This window comes from Mesoplodon bidens, assembly GCF_964165515.1.
Source record: "Mesoplodon bidens genome assembly, chromosome: 16".
Taxonomy (NCBI): Eukaryota; Metazoa; Chordata; class Mammalia; order Artiodactyla; family Ziphiidae; genus Mesoplodon; species Mesoplodon bidens.
The window spans coordinates 60,153,330-60,173,334 of NC_138173.1; the positions used below are offsets into that span (position 1 = coordinate 60,153,330).

General features: G+C 35.6%; 1 protein-coding gene across 2 annotated transcripts in view; it reads left to right on the top strand.

Annotated features, from left to right (window-relative positions):
- Positions 1-20,005, top strand: part of MTBP (MDM2 binding protein) — a 70,224-nt gene that overhangs the window by 36,859 nt on the left and 13,360 nt on the right. The window contains exons 14-17 of one of the 2 annotated variants that reach the window (XM_081258578.1): positions 7,230-7,385; positions 11,816-11,954; positions 15,680-15,835; positions 18,596-18,691. In XM_081258578.1, the coding sequence (XP_081114704.1) occupies positions 7,230-7,385; positions 11,816-11,954; positions 15,680-15,835; positions 18,596-18,691 (547 nt within the window). The remainder of the gene's footprint in view (positions 1-7,229; positions 7,386-11,815; positions 11,955-15,679; positions 15,836-18,595; positions 18,692-20,005) is intronic. The other variant, XM_081258579.1, reaches the window with a different exon arrangement.

Below are 20,005 nucleotides of genomic sequence, written 5' to 3' on the forward strand. Positions count from 1 at the left end.
GGAAAATATAATTAGGAAAGGCAAATTAGTTTTAATAAAAGGTACTACATACTAACCCAAGGGAAAAAAAGTAAAAATAAAGTTACCATATGATCCGGCAATCTGACTCTTGAGCATATATCTGGAAAAAGTGGAAACTGAAGGGGGAGAGGGAGGGGATATAGGTACACATAGAGCTGATTCACTGCATTGTACAGCAGAAACTAGCGCAACACGGTAAAGCTGTTTTACTAGAATCAGAAAAAAAAAAAGATACGTGTACCCCAACGTTCATAGCAGCACTATTTACAATAGCTAAGACATGGAAGCAACCTAAATGTCCATCAGCAGATGAATGGATAAAGAGGATGTGGAATATTACTCAACAATAAAAAAGAATTAAATAACACAATTTGCAGTAACACGGATGGACCTAGAGATTGTCACACTAAGTGAAGTAAGTCAGACAGGGAAAGATAAATACCATATCACTTACATGTGGAATCTAAAAGAATGATACAAGTGAACTTATTTCCAAAACAGAAAGACTCACCGACATAGAAAACAAACTTACGGTTACCAAAGAAGACCGTGGGGTGGGAGGTGGGGGCAGTGGGGGGTGGATAAGTTAGGAGTGTGGGTTAGCAAATATAGACTACGCTACATAAAACAGGTAAACAACAAGGCCCTGCTGTAGAGCACAGGGAGCTGTATTCAGTACCTTGTAATAACCTGTAATGGAAAAGAATCTGAAAAAGAATATATATATATATATATATATATATATATATATATATATATATATATATGTATGTATATATCTGAATCACTTTGCTGTACACCTGAAACTAACACAACAGTGTAAATCAACTATACTTCAATTAAAAAGAAAAAAAGGAAAAAAATGCTGAAATACTAGTATTTTTGTGGATAAAACTCCTTTATTTCTAACATCTGCTAGCTTAGTGTTATTCACTTCTTGACATTGTGCTAGCCCTGCTAAACACCTCTTTAGGCTTTGATTCTTTGCCATAAGCCTCTGGCAGCTCTTTAAACTAAGTTCCTTCAACATCTCCCCTCTCTTTCATCTTCACCTCTCTTCCTTACCCTTCCAACCAGAAAAACTGTGAGAGTGGAAGAATGGGCAGCTATCTGAAGCTGGTGTATCTCTCCTTTGGGTAAGAAGAGTTAAGCCCAGTAAGGCCATCCCTTCTGCTTGGTTGGGAAGGGAAATATAATTATAATTAGGTTGTTGCCTAGTAGCTGCCTACAGGTGTGATTGGAAGCTCTACTGGGGGTGGGGGGCGGGGAAGAAAGTGCTAAATAAATGCTGAAAATGTAGAAGTTACCAGCATCTGAGCTGTAACACAGGCAGAAGCTGTAAGGATGCCACAGCACTGGGCAAGGGCAAGTAGGGGGCCTGAAGTTGAAGGAAGCCTCAGAGCTAATAATAGCTGCTGGAGACATCAGCTCTGGGGCTATCCATGCACTGGCCAGTTTGTAATCTAGAGCATTAGATCTTGATTAAGATTAATGATCCAGTTAATCTATTTACTATGGAATTATTTGTTTAACCAATCTCTCCTCTACCCAGAGAGTTAATAATGAATTGAAAATCTGGGGACAAAGATGCATCTGTTCAGATTTCAAGTATCTCTAGAGACAGAGGAGAATGACAACAAAATGAAGTTTCCAATGTAAGACTATCTTAGTGTCTATTTCAGTGATTTTCAAAGAAATGAATATAAATATAAAAGTATTTAAATCAATACAGTTAATTTATACATGATGATACAATAGGAAGAGTTTTCTTTGGGAAAAAAATTAACATTTCAATATCAATACAGATTGTAGTCTTTGCTGGAAAACAAAAAGTTGTTCAAATTTTTTTTCAAAATTATCAATAAGATATGGAGTAAACTTATTTTTATCTCCCCCACTATTTATCTGAGTATACTGCATCAGAACAAGCAACTGGAAAAATCTGCATGAAAATTTACTCACATTAATGAGGTACTCTGTTTTTTAAAATCACACAAAAATCAAATAAAATTTTTAGCATTTTATTTTTTAGAATAATTTATTTTTATTCTATTCTTAAAATTTATATTTAATTTTTATTTGTTTATATGTTTTATTGTAGTATAGTTGCTTTACAATGTTGTGTTAGTTTATACTGTACAGCAAAGTGGATCAGCTATATGTATACATATATACCCTCTTTTTTGGATTTCTTTCTCATTTAGGTCACGACAGAACACTGAGTAGAGTTCCCTATGCTGTACAGTAGGTTCTCATTAGTTATCTGTTTTATACATAGTATCAATAGTATATATATGTCAATCCCAATCTCCCAATTCATCCCCCCACACTTCCCCCTTGGTATCCATATGTTTGTTCTCTTCTTCTGTGTCACTGTTTCTGCTTTGTAAATAAGATCGTCTATACCAATTTTATCAGATTCCACATGTATGGATTAATATACGATATTTGTTTTTCTCTTTCTGACTTCACTCTGTATGACAGTCTCTAGGTCCATCCATGTCTCTACAGATAACCCAGTTTCATTCCTTTTTATGACTGAGTAATATTCCATTGTATATGTACCACATCTTCTTTATCCATTCCTCTGTTGATGGACATTGAGGTTGCTTCCATGTCCTGGCTATTGTAATAGTGCTGTAATGAACATTGGGGTCCATGTGTCTTTTCAAATTGTTTTTCTCTGGATATATGCTGAGGAGTGGGATTGCTAGATCATATGATATCTCTATTTTTAGTTTTCTAAGGAACCTCCATACTATAGCTAGATATAGATGTATAGATATTTAGATATAAACATTTAGAATGATATATAAATTCTATAATTTATGTTTTACCTGATCTTTATAATTTATAAATTTTGTGCTTAGAAATATTCAGTATCTTGTTTCACTGATTTTTAAAGAAAAGGTTTAAGAATGCTGAACAATTTTTAAATAAAAAACTGTTCAGTGTGATACAAAACAAGTACCAAAATAGCAGTATTGTCATTTTGCTCCAGGATTGTGGTCTCTACTCTGAGTTCCCCACATCTTTTTTAAATTTATAGAACCCAGTGCAGCCCTGATTGGTGGTCAATCTGCTGATACTTTTAGATATTTACACTCTATTTTTGTTAGTTAAGTCCTGAGTTATTACTAGCTTTCTTAGGGATAGCATTCTTTTGCTAATTCATTTTTAGACTTTAGCCCAGTACTTTTCTCCCAAATCTTTATCTGCCACTTGTGTTGCAGACTCACTTGTGTAGAGATTATTTTTCACCTAGGTAAATTATCCTGCTCATAACCCTATTAAACCTTATCTGTTTTCTCTCTCTATTGCCCAGTCATCCAGGTCAATAGGAAGTCATATCCTGCTCTTCAGATTGCCTGTTACTGTAATATAATTGACAGTTTTAATAAGCATAGATCAGGTTCATTATTTAAGTATATTTTTAGCATTAATAAAAATGTGGGGCTAATTTCTGTAGCACATTATTTAGTGTGCATCTTTCAGATGAAAGCAAATCATTGACAACTTTTCATTTTAGACGGCTCCCAGAAGATGGTAAGAAAATAAAAAGCTTCAATTGAAGCTTCATCTTCACTAAGAAAATGTAATAAAGACAGCATATATTACAACTCTTACTTTACCATTACTAATGTTCTTGACTGCAGAAATCATGTGTTACTTACTTTGGATCAGAACTGGATTGAGCCTGGCAATATCCAGGTTGGTGAGGTGGGATTTTACAGAGGTGTCCAGCTATTCCCTTGTATTATTTATGTGCCAGCCTCACACAGTGTTGATTGAATATGCTTTAATCCTCTGTATCTATGGGCACAGCACAGTGCTTTGCAGACAGTACATACTCAATAAATACTTGTTGAATTGAATTCTGTACGAATTTATAGTTCACTATTTTATTATAGAAGAAAATATTATTAGTTCAGAAGTGTTTTAAAAATGAAATATTTTTATCAAAGAAGTACATGGGTATAGTTAAAAGTTTCAAATGCTATTGAAAAACCTAAAATGGAAAACAGCAGTGCCCTACCTTCTCCCCATCTTTCTGTCTCTGTCCACAGGCAGCTGCCCTCAGCTCTTCCGGCTGGTTTTCCTTGACCTTTCCTCCAGATTTATGAATAACATATGTATGCTGTTATTTCTTGATTTACCAGTTTTAGACATTATCTTAATGCCTAACTATGGAACTGAACACTTAGCTTTCCCACATCAACTTCCCTTTGCCTTTCCATCCTTTACAGTGAAATCATGAATTGGGGTTAAACTAATGGTTAGTTTTAACATTTCTCCCTCCCTCTTCCTTCCTTCCCTCCCTCTTCCTTCCTTCCTTCCCTCCTTCCTCCCTCCCTCCCTCCCTTCCTTCCTCCCTTCCTGTCTAACTATCCATCTACCTACCTCCCTATGTACCTATCTATAAGTTTACTGCTGAGTCATGTAGTATATGATGATGGTCACCTCTGCTTTCTTGTATAATCTTTTCTTTTTATGGTTGATAATCACCTGATTTTTAATTTGCCCATTCTTCTGTAGAGGCAAAACACTGTTATGTTTTCCCAGAGCCGCCAACATTTCTGCCACACATCTATCAGTAAATTTATTGCATGTTCAAACTCAGTAGTTCCTTTTTATTTCTCATAGTTTTTTTTTTCTGGAGTGTTTCATATTTTACTGTATTTTAGACAGAATGCTTCCTTAGACCTACTGACATCTTAAGAGACTTCTCTTTCCTCTTCTCTTCTTTTGGAATCTCCTATTTTCTAGACCCCTTGTCCTCCCTTTTTCTCTGAATTCCTCTCTTGTTTGGTTGGAGCATATCTTGCAGTAGCTTCCTGAGTAAAAGTTCATTCATGGGGTATACATTTTTCAAGCTCTTGCATGTCTGAAAATATCTTCACTAGATTGATAATCCATATAGACTTCCAGGTTAAAAATTGTTTACCCTTAGAATTTTGAAGACATTGTCCCATTGTCTTTTTTTTTTTTTTCCTTTGGCCACGTGGCACAGCATGCGGGAGCCCTGACCAAGGATCACACCTGTGTCCCCTGCAGTGGAAAAGCGGAGTCTTAACCACTTGACCACCAGGGAAGTCCCTATCCCATTGTGTTTTATGTTGCTGTGTTCCTGTTGACAAATCTCATACTAGTCTTATCCTTTGAAGTGGCCTATTTTTGGTTTGTTTTTACGCCTTCTAGAACTTTTACCTCCAGAAGCTTTGTCTCTGGAAGCTTTACTCTGAATCATAATGTGTGTATTCCCCTTTCCCCCCTCTCCAATGTATTGAGCTGTGTACGTGATGAGCCATACCAACAGAAGATTCACGTTCTTAAGTCTGAAAATTTTTATCTCTGTCATAATTTTTTCTCCCATTTTCTTTTTTCTTTCTAGAACTCTAATTAGTTATATGTCAGCTTTTTTTGGACAGAATGCCTGCTTTTCCTTCCTGTTTCCATATTATTGTCTCTTTGTTCTAGTTTCTGGGGGATGTCTTGCAGCTTTTAAAAATTTGAGCTCTCATGTGCTTAATTTTAAAAAATATTTTCTTGTTCATTGACTTCCTTTATCAGAGCATCCTGTACTTGTTTCATGAGTATAGTATCTTCTCTTATTTCGACGAGAGTATTAATTATGGCAAGTTTTCTTTTGTTCCCTGGAATGTTTTTATTTCTGCTGGGCTCCTTTTTTCTTTTTGCTTGCTTTAGCCTCTCCTTTTCATCCTGGACTTTTTTTTTAGCTTGGAGGGGCCTAGTAAATAATACCTGTTTCCTCTCCCAAATTTGGAACCAACTGAGAAATAAACTTAAGAAACACACTGATGGAGATAAATTATAGATAAATTACTGAATTGAAGGATATGACTTTTTAGATCTATGGTGGGTTTTCTTCTACATATACCCAGAATTGAATTTAGCCCCTGAATGACAGCCAGAGCAGGACATCTGCAGATCAACCCTGACTGGGCAGGGCCCTCACTGCATTGCAGAGAGTGTGTATCCTAAGAACTTGCTAGCTCAGATGAAAGTTGGAGAGGAAAGGTTTAATCAGAACGTGCCTAGTTTCTTCTCCAGACTAGCTCAGTGAGTGATGGGAGGGAAAGGGGAGCCAGAAGCATTACTGAATCAAAGTCCTTACATGTCTAAACATAAGACCATGTAAATGCAGAGTCCCTTCTCCCCTCAGTACCTTTCTTTAGATGTCTAGTGATTTTTTTTTCTGTCTGTCCTAAGTGGGAAATTTTATGTCTCACTCTAATGTAATATCTGGCAAACTTCAAGAGTGGTGGAGTAGCTATTCAACATTTTGGTTGTGAGCTCCTATCCTTAATTCCACTGTAATGTCAGTATCAAGCTCTTTTCTCTGGGGGCATTCAGTTTTTGAAAAGGAGAATCCTTTAATCTTTTCAGTGGGGCAGTTGTAGCTGCTAGCTTTCTGGCCCTAGGGTTGGAGTCTGACCTTTCAGGACTGTAGACTCTTATTTAATCTCTTAGGTGTAACTCCAGCATCAGTACCACCTTTTAATGTTCCTGACATTCTGCAGTCTGAGACTCCTTTTCTATTCCTACCCCAAAAATGAGAGCAGAGTCATCTGGCTTGAGGGCTGGAGGCTAGATACATCCATGTGTGCCTAGTCTTGTTTTAGCTCAGGACCTTCCTGATACCTCTGCAGGCACCCAACTTAACCCTTCCTCTGCTCTGCAAACTCTCAGTTACCACTCCAGCATTATCTTATCTTCCAAAATTTGTTGAAAACTGTCACTATTTATTGTTTCTTCTTTTGTTGTCCTCTTTTATTCCTCTGTTGTGATTTTAAGTTTTGGGTGGGAGAAGAAATAGATGGAAATGACCAAACCACCACATTTAACTGAAAGCCTTATGGGTTTTATTTTCACATAAACACCAACATAAGGCTGTTCTTCATGCTCTGCAGTGTATTCCTGAAAACTTCCGTAAACCTGCCTTTACCGTTGATCACCTTTTAGTGTTAACAAGTTGCTGTATTTCTGTTTATCTCACATAACTGGAAATTCTACCGTTACCTTCAAATGGGACTAAATTGAAAACAGGCCTACCCAGGAATGTTGATTTGCTGGAGAGATTCATTTGTTTGACTTTAGAAAATATTTCCCATAAAAGACTAGTAGATGAGCTCGCAAGGCTTTAAAATGACAATTATTTTTAATCATATTGATTTGTTGTCTTACAGAAAGGAGAAAGTTAGCAAAGCAGCCAGAAGTACTTTCTGTGGATGAACTCAAAAATCTATTAATACTAACAAGGGAATGCTTTTTTGATCATTTTGATGCTATTGTCCCTAAAACAAGTCTAATAGAGACAGACAATACCTCCAATATGTTAAATGGTAAGTTTTCTGTTACTTTAAACATTAGTTCTTTTTTGTGTGTGGCATTTATGATGGTTATTTATTATTAAAACTAATAAAATATATCAGTCAAATAAAAATCTATCATAAATTTTAATAGTGATATATATTTGTATATACAAGTATGTATGTATATATAATAAGCTGTATTTTTCATCATTTAAGCAGTAGAAATTCTCTGATAATTTCTTTCTTTAAGCATGTTCAGTATAATTGTTTCTGAGCAGAGGGAGAAACACTTTAAGGTGATTCCCTTTACAACTGTTACTATGCTACTAGAATGAATGGATTTCTATTAAGCTATGTTTTCATAAGATTAAAAAAAGAAACTACTCAGTAAATTTAATATAGTTAAAACTACATATAATAAGATGCTCCACATTTGCCATTTATTATAGCAGGAACAGTACCAAACTTCTACTGAGAGAGCAGGAAATAATTTCTATATTAACTTGCATTTCTTTCTATTTTCCTGGTTTCCATTCTTGTGATGAATTTGAATAGAGTGAAGCTTTTCAAGATCTAACAAAGAAGCATTTGAAGATTGCCTGGCATTTTAAAAGTACAGGATAATTTTTTTGTTTTTATTCTATGAGAATCATTTTTATTCGTACATTAATAAGAAAATGACCAAAGAATCAAGTTAATAATAATGTTTGTTGAGTGCCTTTTCTCTGTTTGATGCCATGAAGGCACACAAAGAAGTAAAAATTTGGGTCCTTGGCTTTCTACAGGCTTATGATCTGTTTGGAAAACAAAATATAAATACAGCATCTAGTGCCATGTTTAAGGGCCCAGGCTTCTGGAGATAGACTGCCAGGGTTTAAATCTCAGCTTTGTCACTTGTTAGCTGTATGCCTTTGGGCAGGTTATTTAACCTCTCCATATCTCTGTTTCCTCATGTTTCAAATGGGGATGATAGTATTACCCAGTTACTAGGGTTATTAGGATTAACTGAGTTGATACATGTAAAACACTTAGAACACAATCAGTGCCAAAAAGTTGTTACCTGTTGTTTGTATTTTCATTATCACTATTTTTAATATCAGTACCAAAGTTAAATAGTGTGTAGTAACCTGAAAGATGTTGGAGACAGTATAAGGTTACTTGTAAGTGCAAGATATGCTCAGTGAGTGAGAGAGCATGGCTTCTTGGTTACAGCATGGGCTCTGGAGCAATACTAACAAGGCTGAATCCCAGCTCTGTACCTTACTCCTGTCTTTTAAATCATCTCTAGATTACTTATAATACCTAATACAATGTAAATAGTTATAAATACAATGTAAATACCAAGGAAATAGTTGCCAGCACACACCAAATTCAAGTTTTGCTTTTTGGAACATTCTGGAATTTTTTTCGCCCAAATATTTTCTATCCATGGTTGCTTGAATCTGTGGATGCGGAACTCGTGGATGCAGAGGGTCAACTGTACACCTACATGCAAATTACAGCAAAAGAAGCAGCAAGGGCAATTATATTTCATATTCTGACCCATTATTCGCAACCATGCACAGTAGGAGTTATTAGCAATTGTTAGGGTTATTGATCTGTTTTTTTTTTTCTTTTTCTTTTTTGTGAAAACTCTAGCATGTGTAACAAATGAGAGTCAGTAAATACCATTTTATTTACTCTTTGCCATAACTTGCTAAAGACTTTCATAATGCCAAATGTGACATCTGAACTCAAAAAACAGTGTCCTTTACCTGGGACTGTTGGGGAACATAAACACTGCATAAATGACTTTTCTGGATAATGCTATAAGATCACAATTTTCTGATTTCAAATACTTTAATAAGAATCTTCTAGTGTATGTTTATAATTCTTGCCCTATTAATAAGCACAATCTACCAATTATAACCTTTTTTGGTGATTCTTTCATATTTTGAAATGTAAGACTATCGTGGCCTGTATTCATTAGCCACATATTGTTATCTGAAATATTACTTTCCTTTTTGTTTGCTGTGATTTGTGATTTTGTAGGGCAGTTGTTTTTTTTGCAGTATGCAGGCCTCTCACTGTTGTGGCCTCTCCCATTGCAGAGCACAGACTCCGGATGCGCAAGCTCAGCGGCCATGGCTCACGGGCCCAGCCGCTCCACGGCACGTGGGATCTTCCCAGACCGGGGCACGAACCCGTGTCCCCTGCGTCAGCAGGCGGACTCTCAACCACTGCGCCACCAGGGAAGCCCTGTAGGGCAGTTTTGAGTCCTTACTTCCCTTTTGTATCACTTCCATTTCTTTGTTTCTCCTGTAAAGTAAAACACTGTTTTAAAATGAAGTGGTAGGGCTTCTCCAGTGGTCCAGTGGCTAAGACTCTGTGCTCCCAATGCAGGGGGCCTGGGTTCGATCCCAGGTCAGGGAACTAGATCCCACATGCCACAACTAAGAGTTTGCATGCTGCAACTAAGACCCAGTGTAGCCAAATAAATAAATATTTTTTTTAATAAATAAAAATAAATAAATAAAATGAAGCAGTGTATTTGGTTTCTCAGAGGCTCCTTTTGTGCTTTTTGGTTGTCAGCATGGCTCAGTGTCCTGCTTGCCACATAAATAAAATATTGTATTTCATTTTATTGTAAGAATTATATTAAGTTATTCCCCAAAAGACATAATACATATGAATGTTTGCCTATCCATTCCTTAATATTTAGCCTGTGTCGCTTATATTTATGTAGATTGTATAGTCAAAGTTAGTAATTAATTATATTGTAATATTTAGGAATAATGTTAACTTTTATTTAAAATGGCTTGTATTCTTTTGTGAACACAGCCTGTAACTGTTCAGAACTGCTAATGATTTTTTTCTTTATACTTTCTTGAAAAGCCATGCCAACATTATAAAGTAGATTATTTCATCATAAAGCTCATTATTCTATAAAATAGTATTTCACCACCCTTATTAAGAAATGGGAAGTGCTATATTTGGATGGTGTTTGGTTGGGGCAGTCCAGTATAGGCATTAAAAATATTTTAAGCTATTTGACTAAATAGTTTAATAAGTAAAGGAAAAATAGTATGCAGTTGGCTTCTGTTTTCATTTATGATTAATTTTTTTCTTTTTTGTTCAAAAATTTCTTGCCAAATCATTATCACTTTGTAAGACCCCAAAGTATAAAATGGGTATTTTTGTCAGGGTTGATGGTTAGTCAAATAGTTAATGTCTAGTAATTTTCAGTCAATTTATTAGTGTGTAATAGTTCAAACAATTTAAAACACTAGATAGTTTTTGAATCCAAAATGTAGTACAGTCAGTAATTTTGCCAGTGTTAAAACAGCTGGGATGTACTCATAATTTATAATGAGACTGAAAGGTGTCCCTGTATGTTTTTGATGAGAATTGCAGTGTTATCAACAATCTCAGTGTTAGTTCATTGCAGCATACTGGCTGGAAAGATAAGCACACCCTTACATATAATATTTTATTAGTGGTAAAATAACATTTAACGTTAGCGATTTACTTGAAAATGTGTATGTTAAGGCATCTTACACTAATACATAGTGAGAATTATTTCTAAAGTAACCTTTACCTGCAAACATCATAAGTTATTTATGGTATTACTGTACTTTTGAGAATGAGGTAATCTCTCTCTCTTTTTTTTTAATATAAATTTATTTATTTAATTATTTATTTTTGGCTGCATTGGGTCTTCGTTGCTGCGCGCAGGCATTCTCTAGTTGCAGCGAGCGGGGGCTACTCTTCGTTGAGGTGTGTGGGCTTCTCATTGCAGTGGCTTCTCTTGTTGCGGAGCACAGCCTATAGGCACACGGGCTTCAGTAGTTGTGGCACGCGGGCTCAGTAGTTGTGGCTCACGGGCTGTAGAGCGCAGGCTCAGTAGTTGTGGCGCATGGGCTTAGTTGCTCTGCAGCATGTGTGATCTTCCTGGACCAGGGCTCGAACCTGTGTTCCCTGCATTGGCAGGCAGATTCTTAACCACTGCGCCACAAGAGAAGTCCGGTAATCTCTTCTAAAGATATGAATTTCTCAGGATACTGGTGATAATTCCTCTTTGTAGTATGGAAATCACATAATATATCCAGTATATTCTCCACAGAGTTGTCTCCTTTCCATTTAGAACTAATTTCACAAAAATAACAAAGTTATGCTTTCATTCCATATGAGTTTTTACAGGGCTAATTCATCTTCTGAATTCTAGCTCATAACTTTTATTATGAGGAGATAGTAAAATAAAGCTTAATACTGATTTTTTTTTCATTTCCAAAAAACTTTTCTATGGTATTTTGCACAGTTCAGGCCATCAGAGGTATCCTTAATAAATGCCTGAGGTAAGTACTATACAATTAATCCAATTTGCCTTTATCCACATGCACATGTGCACACACACACACGATGTATGTATGTATCTACATACATTGTTATATAACAAAATTCAGTATGTTAATACCTTTCAGTACTTACATATTTCTCTTCAGATTTCAATCCAGTGGAACCTATTTCTTCAAGTCTAGTGGAAACCAACCCTCTGGAGTGGCCAGAAAGGCATGTTCTTCAAAATTTGGAAACTTTTGAAAAAGCTAAACAAAAAATGAGGTAATATTTAAGTAGTTCAATATTTTTTAATGACTTTTTAAATCTTAATCCTTGTATTTATGAGATATTAGTAGTTTATGGTTTTATTATAAAAGAAATATATGCTTACTATAAATCCATAGATAGATAGAACACTACAGAGTAGTGTGTCCACGAAATGCTCTTTTTCTTCTACCTTCTACTTGTACTTTCTAGGTGTACATAATCACAGTTAACATTTTAGTGGATGGCTTTCCAGACCATCTTCCATAGATACACACAGGTATATGAATATGTAAGAAAAATTTAAACAATACAGGAACATGTAAAATGAAGTAAAAGTACTCTTCTTCTTTGAGCTATTTTAAACTCTTCCTGTTTTACATTTTTTATGTTTGTATAGTATCTATTAACTATCTCTAAGAGGCAGAGTTTATTTTTGTTTTGTTTTTGGTTCAATACATAGTCGACACTCAGTACATAATTGTTGAGTGGTAGAATAATGGAATAAAGAGAAGGAATTTGGCTCTCTTGCATTGCCCTCCTCCAACCCACTTCCCCCAAATCACATTTTTATCTTTAGATCCTCTGCTGATAACATTTGTGACTTGCTCTAACAACATTTTGTTCATAGATGTCAACAAATTTATTGAGTACCAACTACGTGTCAGGCTCTCCTCTTAGAGGAGTAACCAGACAAGTAAATATAATACTTATAAATTACTCTATGTGTAATGAATGAAACAAAGGGACTGAAGGAGAGTAATTTTACTTGCTGTGGGCATGGAGAGATGAGGTGGATGGTCAGGGATGGCTCCCTGAGGAGGTACATTGGAGCTGAGACTTAATGGATAAATGGGTGAAGCACATTCAGTCACACAGGACCTTATAGGTTTTCATACAGACTCTGGAGTATATTGTAAGTGCATTGGTAAGCTTTTGATGGATTTTAGACCAAAGAGTGACGTGATCTGATTTTGCAAAATAACTTTTACTCTTTCGTGGCGAATAGATTGTAGGAGGAGGATACTAGGAACAGACAGATCAGTTGGATGGCTTTTTCTGTAGGCTGAGAGATAACTTTGATTTCTAACTAGAGTAGTAGTGGAGAACAAGTTTGGGATATATTTTGGTGCTTAGCTGGGAAAAAAACCTTCCTGTGATGGACTGGATGTGGAGGACAGGGAAAGAGAGGCATCCAAGACAGTTTAGATTTCTGGCTTGAACAGCATGTGAGTGGTGTTCTCACTTACGGTTTGGGGAAGATTGGTGAGAAGTTGGATTAAGGACAGATTTGGGGAGAAAAATCGAGAGTTCTGCTTTAAGGATGCTAAGTTTGCTCTATGGCTTATGCAAGTGGACATGTTAGGTGGATCGGAGGAGAAATCTGGAAGTCAGTTTTGAGTTATCATTAAAAGGGTTTTTCTAAATACATGCTATTGGATGAGATCACTTGGTGAGACCATGTAGAAAAAGGAAAGAGGGCTTAAGACCATTCCTTGAAGGTCTCTAACGTTTATAGGTCAGGAGGAAAATGACAATCTAGAAAGAATATTGAGAAAAGGACAGGTTACCCATAAAAGAACTTGCATTTCTTGCCCGTGATTATTTATTTTTTTCTAAATGTCTATTTATTTGTTTTTGTTTTTGGTTGTAGTGGGTCTTTGTTGCTGTGTGCAGGCTTTCTCTAGTAGTGGTGAGTGGGGGCTGCTCTTCACTGCGGTGCACGGGCTTCTCATTGTCGTGGCTTCTCTTGTTGCAGAGCACACGCTCTGGGCGCAGGGGCTTCCGTAGTCGCGGCAATGGGTTCTAGAGCACAGGCTCAGTAGCTGTAGTACACAGGCTCAGTAGTTGTGGCTCGTGGGCTCCAGAGCGCAGGCTCAGTAGTTGTGGCGCACGGGCTTAGTTGCTCCGTGGCATGTGGGCTCTTCCAGGACCAGGGCTCGAACCTGTGTCCCCTGCATTGGCAGGCAGGTTCTTAACCACTGCGCCACCAGGAAAACCCACCCGTGAACTTTAGATTGTATATTTTAACTTCCCATTATGAAAGGGGAGGAAATTAACATCTCTACTTCTCTTCACCTTTTATCCTTTTTCTTCCTCTGGCACCTTATGTTATTTGCAATAGACAATTTTTTTTTTCTTGAAGTCATTTTTCTTGCACCTCTCTAACTTGCTACTCTGATTTGGACTGACCCTTTCTACCTGCACAACTGTTATCCTGGTATTTCTTTTGAATACATGTCTAGATTAGAACTGCATTTTCTTGGATCTCGTATCTTAATGAGAAGTCTGATGCGACATGGATTTTTGTTCCTTAATAGGTATTTTACCCTGTCTGGAACTTTTAGAATTTTCTATTTTCCATAATGTTCTGAAATTACATGAGGCCATCATGCTGTGAACTATTCTGGTCTCAAGCCTTTTGTCTTTTTTTCAGCTCTGGGAGAAGCGAGAATTCTACCATTGAACCACCAATGCCTTACGACTATGGGAAATATTCTTCTATTATTTCTTTAATAGTATTCTTCCTTCTGTTTTCTTTTTTTTTCTTTCTTCTCTGTAATATCTGTTTTAACTAATTTTAGATGTCCTGGATTGATCTTTCATTCAAATTTGATTCTTCTCTCAGTAATCCATCTCCATCTTTTCTGCTCTACATCCTAGGATATTTCCTTGACCTTTACTTTCATCTTTTCTATTAAATTTTTGGCAGCCATTTTAAAAATTCCTAATAATTCTTTTTTGTTATCTACCCTTTTTTTTTCATAGCTACCTGTTCTTTTAATAATGAGAATTGAGAAGATACTATAAGGATATTAATTGGAATTTTCTTTTAGCTTGTTTTATCTGTTCCTTAAATGATCCTTTCAATCTGTTTTATTTGCTCCTCTGGTGTTTTTCTCTTAGGTGTAGTTCTTTAGTGTCTGGTGGCCCTTGATTGTTCATAGCTAAGAATTTAGTACTAGGCTATGTTATATTGGTAGTTGCATACATTTTCTCTCTATGTGTAGTCCTGTTCCCTACCTGCTCACACCTGAATTAATGCTGGGGGAGGGGAGATATAGGGCACCCGGGGGTATCAAAAGGCAGGTAGCCTTGGTCCTTTACCCATAGCTAAAATAAGGGGGCTTTATTCTGGGGGCTCCACCACTAACAGTAGGACAGGCACATAGTTCTGGATTTCATAGTTTCGGTTTTTGACTTGGAGGTAAAAGCGTCTGGATAAGATGTGGTGTGGGAGGGTCGTGCTAGAACAAGAGTTCTGGTAGAGTTCTGAAAATATGTCACCTGATTTCTGCCCATTGCCATTCCAAGCTCAAGTTTAGAGTCCCTCTGTGGCTTTGTGGGATGGAAAAAAGAAGACATGTTCTACCTTTTTTGTAGGTTTCTCTCTAATTCTTGTTGAGGCTCTTGTTCTAGTTTATTCCTAGGCCCGTGAGCCATGGCCACTGAGCCTGCGCGTCCAGAGCCTGTGCTCCTCAACGGGAGAGGCCACAACAGTTTGTTTTAGTTAAGTAGTAGCATTGTTGACATGGTAACTGCAAGTTTTACTGTGACCTACAGATTTTTAAAAATATACTTTGATACTAAGTGATTTGCAGTGACTTTATTTTCTTTCTTAAATGTGTAGATCTTCAATTTTTTTGTGTGTATTTTTCTGGTTTCTGCTCATAGCAGCTTTTCCTGACCATGGTGAATTCTAATCCACTTTTAATAAATCTACATAACATTTTTTTTCTCAGAACTGGTTCATTACCTCGTTCATCTGAACAGTTACTGGGACACAAAGAGGGTCCACGGGATTCAGTCACATTATTGGATGCTAAAGAATTGCTGAAATTCTTTACCTCAGATGGATTACCAATTGGAGATCTTCAACCTTTACAGATTCAAAAAGGGTAAATTATAAACTTACAATTTCAACTAATTTTTAAGGACTCATTTAAAAAACACATTGCATCTCATTTCTCCAGTTAATTGATGCTCTGTGACACTTTGACAAATTCTACAAGTTTGAGCCCAGCATTTATCAATTGGCCTTAATCCTCACATTTTACCTTAGCCAAATGTCCTGCTGTTTTGTAGTATTGAATATAAGGGAAACAGGAATAATAAAAGCAACCTCAGCATATTTCTCTTAGAAATCAGCTTTTACTTTGTATACAGATGGCAATACTTTTTAAGAAAAAATTGTAATTTGACTTGCAAATATTTTTAAAAATTCTCTTTTCTGTATCACTCTCTAGTTTTGGTTTTGCCACTACTTACCGTGACACTGTCAGTTATGTCTAATAGCAAAAAGGACAGCCTTTCAACTGAAGAGAATGGGGAAGTGTAATAAAAATGCTTTCAAAACTATACCATTACCAAGGAAGAACTCAGTGTCTACATGAATAATTTACAACTAATTTGACTTCCAAGACAACTTCCACTAAGTTACTAATTAATTCTGGATGTTACTGAAGTTTACTTAATTACAGATAAAATTATGGCATCATATACTTGTGAGATTTGAATAATTTGTTCACTACCCCAATTTCTTTTTTCTAATCCATTATTCTGAGAACCTTCCAAAGGACTTTAAAAATTATAGAACATTTTGATTACTTTTTCAAAGCTTGTTTTGGCAAATATTGAATTTAAGGGTTAATTTTGGAAAGGATTTATTTGAAGATAGTTATCTCTCAAAACTAATGTTAGAGCATATTGCCTTCACGTGTGTGTTCACTAAAGAGAGAGAGATGGGGAGCAACTTTGAAAACATGAGGATCTTAATAATTTGGAGTCTTAATGACTTAATGATCTTAATGACATAAAAATAGTGTGATTTTAGAGTAATTTTCTTTTTCTCATAGCTTTGAGAGATTGATAATCTTTTTTTGTGGGAGTCAAGAAAGGGAAGAACTATGTACACATTTTCATCTGTTTAGTTATTGGATTACTGTCCTTCCAAATCATTAAGCGTGAACTGGCAGAGTCAGATGGGTTTGCCAAAACTGATTATGTAGGTTGTACTCTTTTTGACCAGAATGTCTTTCTAGCTGCAATGTCTAGGGGAGATGCTATTAATTCTTTCTGTAGTTTACCAGTGATTTATTTAGGGAAGTTTGCTATAATTCCTTGATGTTAGTAAAGAACTGTGTCATTATCAAATATATCTTCTATTAAAATTAAAGTTGAAGGATGAGCTTTCATGGTAATGAATCAAGGACCTGCAGACTTTTATTAAATGTCTACCCATGCAAGGAACCACCCGAAATGCAATATTAAGTTAAACAAAGTACAGGGGTGACTCCTATATATACACCAGAGGAATATTAAACATTGACAAAATGCATATGTATTACAGTGTTTCCTTTAGAAAGAACAAGGTGTGAGTAAAATTAAACAAAGATAGAGCTGCTGAGAGAGATTAAAATAAGAAATGGAAGACAACATGGCAAAGGAAAGAAGTAAAATGCTAGGTACCTAAATAGTTCTATATTACAAAATTATTCACTTTAATAATTAGTCATCAAAATACTGGGATCAGTGCAATTTATTCATGTTACTTTATTCAGAACTGTTTAAATGGATGCATTGAATATAAATTCTGGTTTTTGGGATTCATTAACTTGCATATGTCTTAGATTTTAATGTAATAATTTCAAGTGGTTATCTTAGTACTCGAGATAATTTTTAATTTTTGGTGGCATATGGGCAGTTTTCATTACTAAAGCCAAGGGGGGAAAATGTGATAGCCAATTTATTCATGGTACTCTACTACCTACTTGTTTTTATGTATACCATTTCGAAGTCTTCTGAATTCAAGCCCCTGGTATTTCATTCTGCCTATTAACTGTGTAAAGACCACTTGTATAATTCTCCCATTCCCATCTAACCTGTTCTGAGCTCTAGGACCATGATTCAGTTCATTAGAACAGTACCTCCCAACTCAGGCAGAGAAGGAGAGCACTTATTAGAACAACTAGGAGAGCTTAACCTAATTGTAGCAGCCTTCTTCCTGAGATTTTGATGTAGCCCTGCAGGTCTGGGTGTGGAGGGGTAGAGCATGAATATTTTATGTAAGCTCACCACATGATTAGTTCCAACATACCTGCTGATTGGAAACTTACTTCCGAAGAAGAAATGAAATCAGCAGTTAGTCTTTTTATCCTCTGATATTTAAAAGGTCACTGATTCTTAAAGTAGGTGTCAAAATGACTACATTCCCAGGCAAAGAAAAATCTGGATTCCCCATGTGGTTATAGGAGGAAGTAAATACTTCTTTTGTCACTAAAGATTGGAGTTTGACTTTATTCCCCTGGAAAAAAGAATTTAGCTAAATTCATAAACATTTTCCTATACCAAGAAAAAAATATTCTTCAGGAATAATGCTGTTTCTTGAACTTCCACTAGAAATCATTTTCTATTCTTGATTTAACCATTTCTCAGAATAGTTTTGTGAAGTAAGTAGTATGGTAACTTCCGAAACTTGGGACACAGAAAATGTAAGTGACAAAACCCATAGGCTTAACCTCACTTCATTTCCTTCTTTGTCCCATATGAGATCCAGTTATAGAGAAGGAAGATCAGATTTCCTTCTTTAGACAGTTTCTTGAACTTTCTCTTTGTTACTAAAGAAACTTTAAATACAAATGAAAAACTTTTTGTTTCAGGGAAAAGACTTTTGTCCTGACACCAGAACTTAGTCCTCGGAAACTTCAGGGCTTACCTTTTGAAAAAGCCTCAGTATGTCATTATCATGGAATTGAGTGAGTTTTTTATTTTCACTTTACTCTTCTGTGTGTTGTTGATGTAGCTTATCTTAGGTGAGTGTGAAGAGTGACTGTAATAAAATGATATAAATTAGGGTAGAGAAGCAAAGAGAAAGTATGTCAAAAAACTAAGCAGTACATACACAAATAATTTGCCTTCTGTTGGATAAAAGTTATTTGATGATTAGTCAGTTTTACATTTAAACATCCTATTATTAGTTACTAGATATTTTAGTCAAAATCATTTTAGTCCCTACATTGCAAATGTGTATTTATACTACTGGTCACATTAATATTCCCTGGTCATTGTAATTGCTCAGAAACTATTAGATAAAATGCATTCTCATTTGCAACATGTTAATTATGTGTACATTTTTATGGAATTTTAATTGACCAGATGAATGAAATTTCAAAGGATTCTCTTGCTTAGAGGTATTAGGAGTTCTGGAGGTCATGTGCACATCTACCATTTTCACCAGGACAAGAAATGGAATGATGGAGATGATGTATTTTAGGTTAAATTTGCAAGGCCTTAGTGACAACAGGTCATTCTAGGAATGTTTAGTTTCTTGTTATGCTTAAATAAGATTTATTTTATTTAAAGAATATGTAAAGTTATGTCAAATTTGATACTAGAAGCAAAAAATTTTTGGTTACTTTATTTTTGAGCATCAAAATTAAACTCCCCGTTAAAGTCAGGTGCAAGAAAAAGATACCTGCTCTGACCAATTTTTTCTTTTTAATCATTTTTCTGTATGTTCTAGCCAATCAGTTAAAATAAGGAAAACTAAAGAGTTTAAAAGAGTTACATGTAGTAAAACGGATACCAAAAGGTTTTTTTGTGTTTGTTTTTTGTTTTGCAGAGAAGAGACCTGAAAGACTTAGAAGTAGTAGAATTTGTAAGGTGGCCAGTTATAAAATACATATAAAAGACACAAGTTTTCCTTTAAACTAGCCATGTCCAGTTTTTAACAGGATGAAAATGATCCCATTCAAAATAGCAGATAAAATCATAAATATCAGAAGTATTCTTGTAAGAAATGTAGAATGGGAAAATTTACAAATAATATGTATTAGGGGACATAAAAGCAATGTTGATTACTTAGGGGAAACATGCCTTTTTTCTCTGTGGGAAGATCCTGTGTTATAAAGGTGTTAATTCTCCTAAAATCAGTGTAAACATTTAATACAGTTCTTGTCAACTTTGAACCTTTTGATGAAATAATTCTATAATTTATCTGGTAAGAAGTCTCCTCTCTTTTGTTTAAAGAATGAGATAAATTGTATCATATTACTGGAAAATTTTTTTAT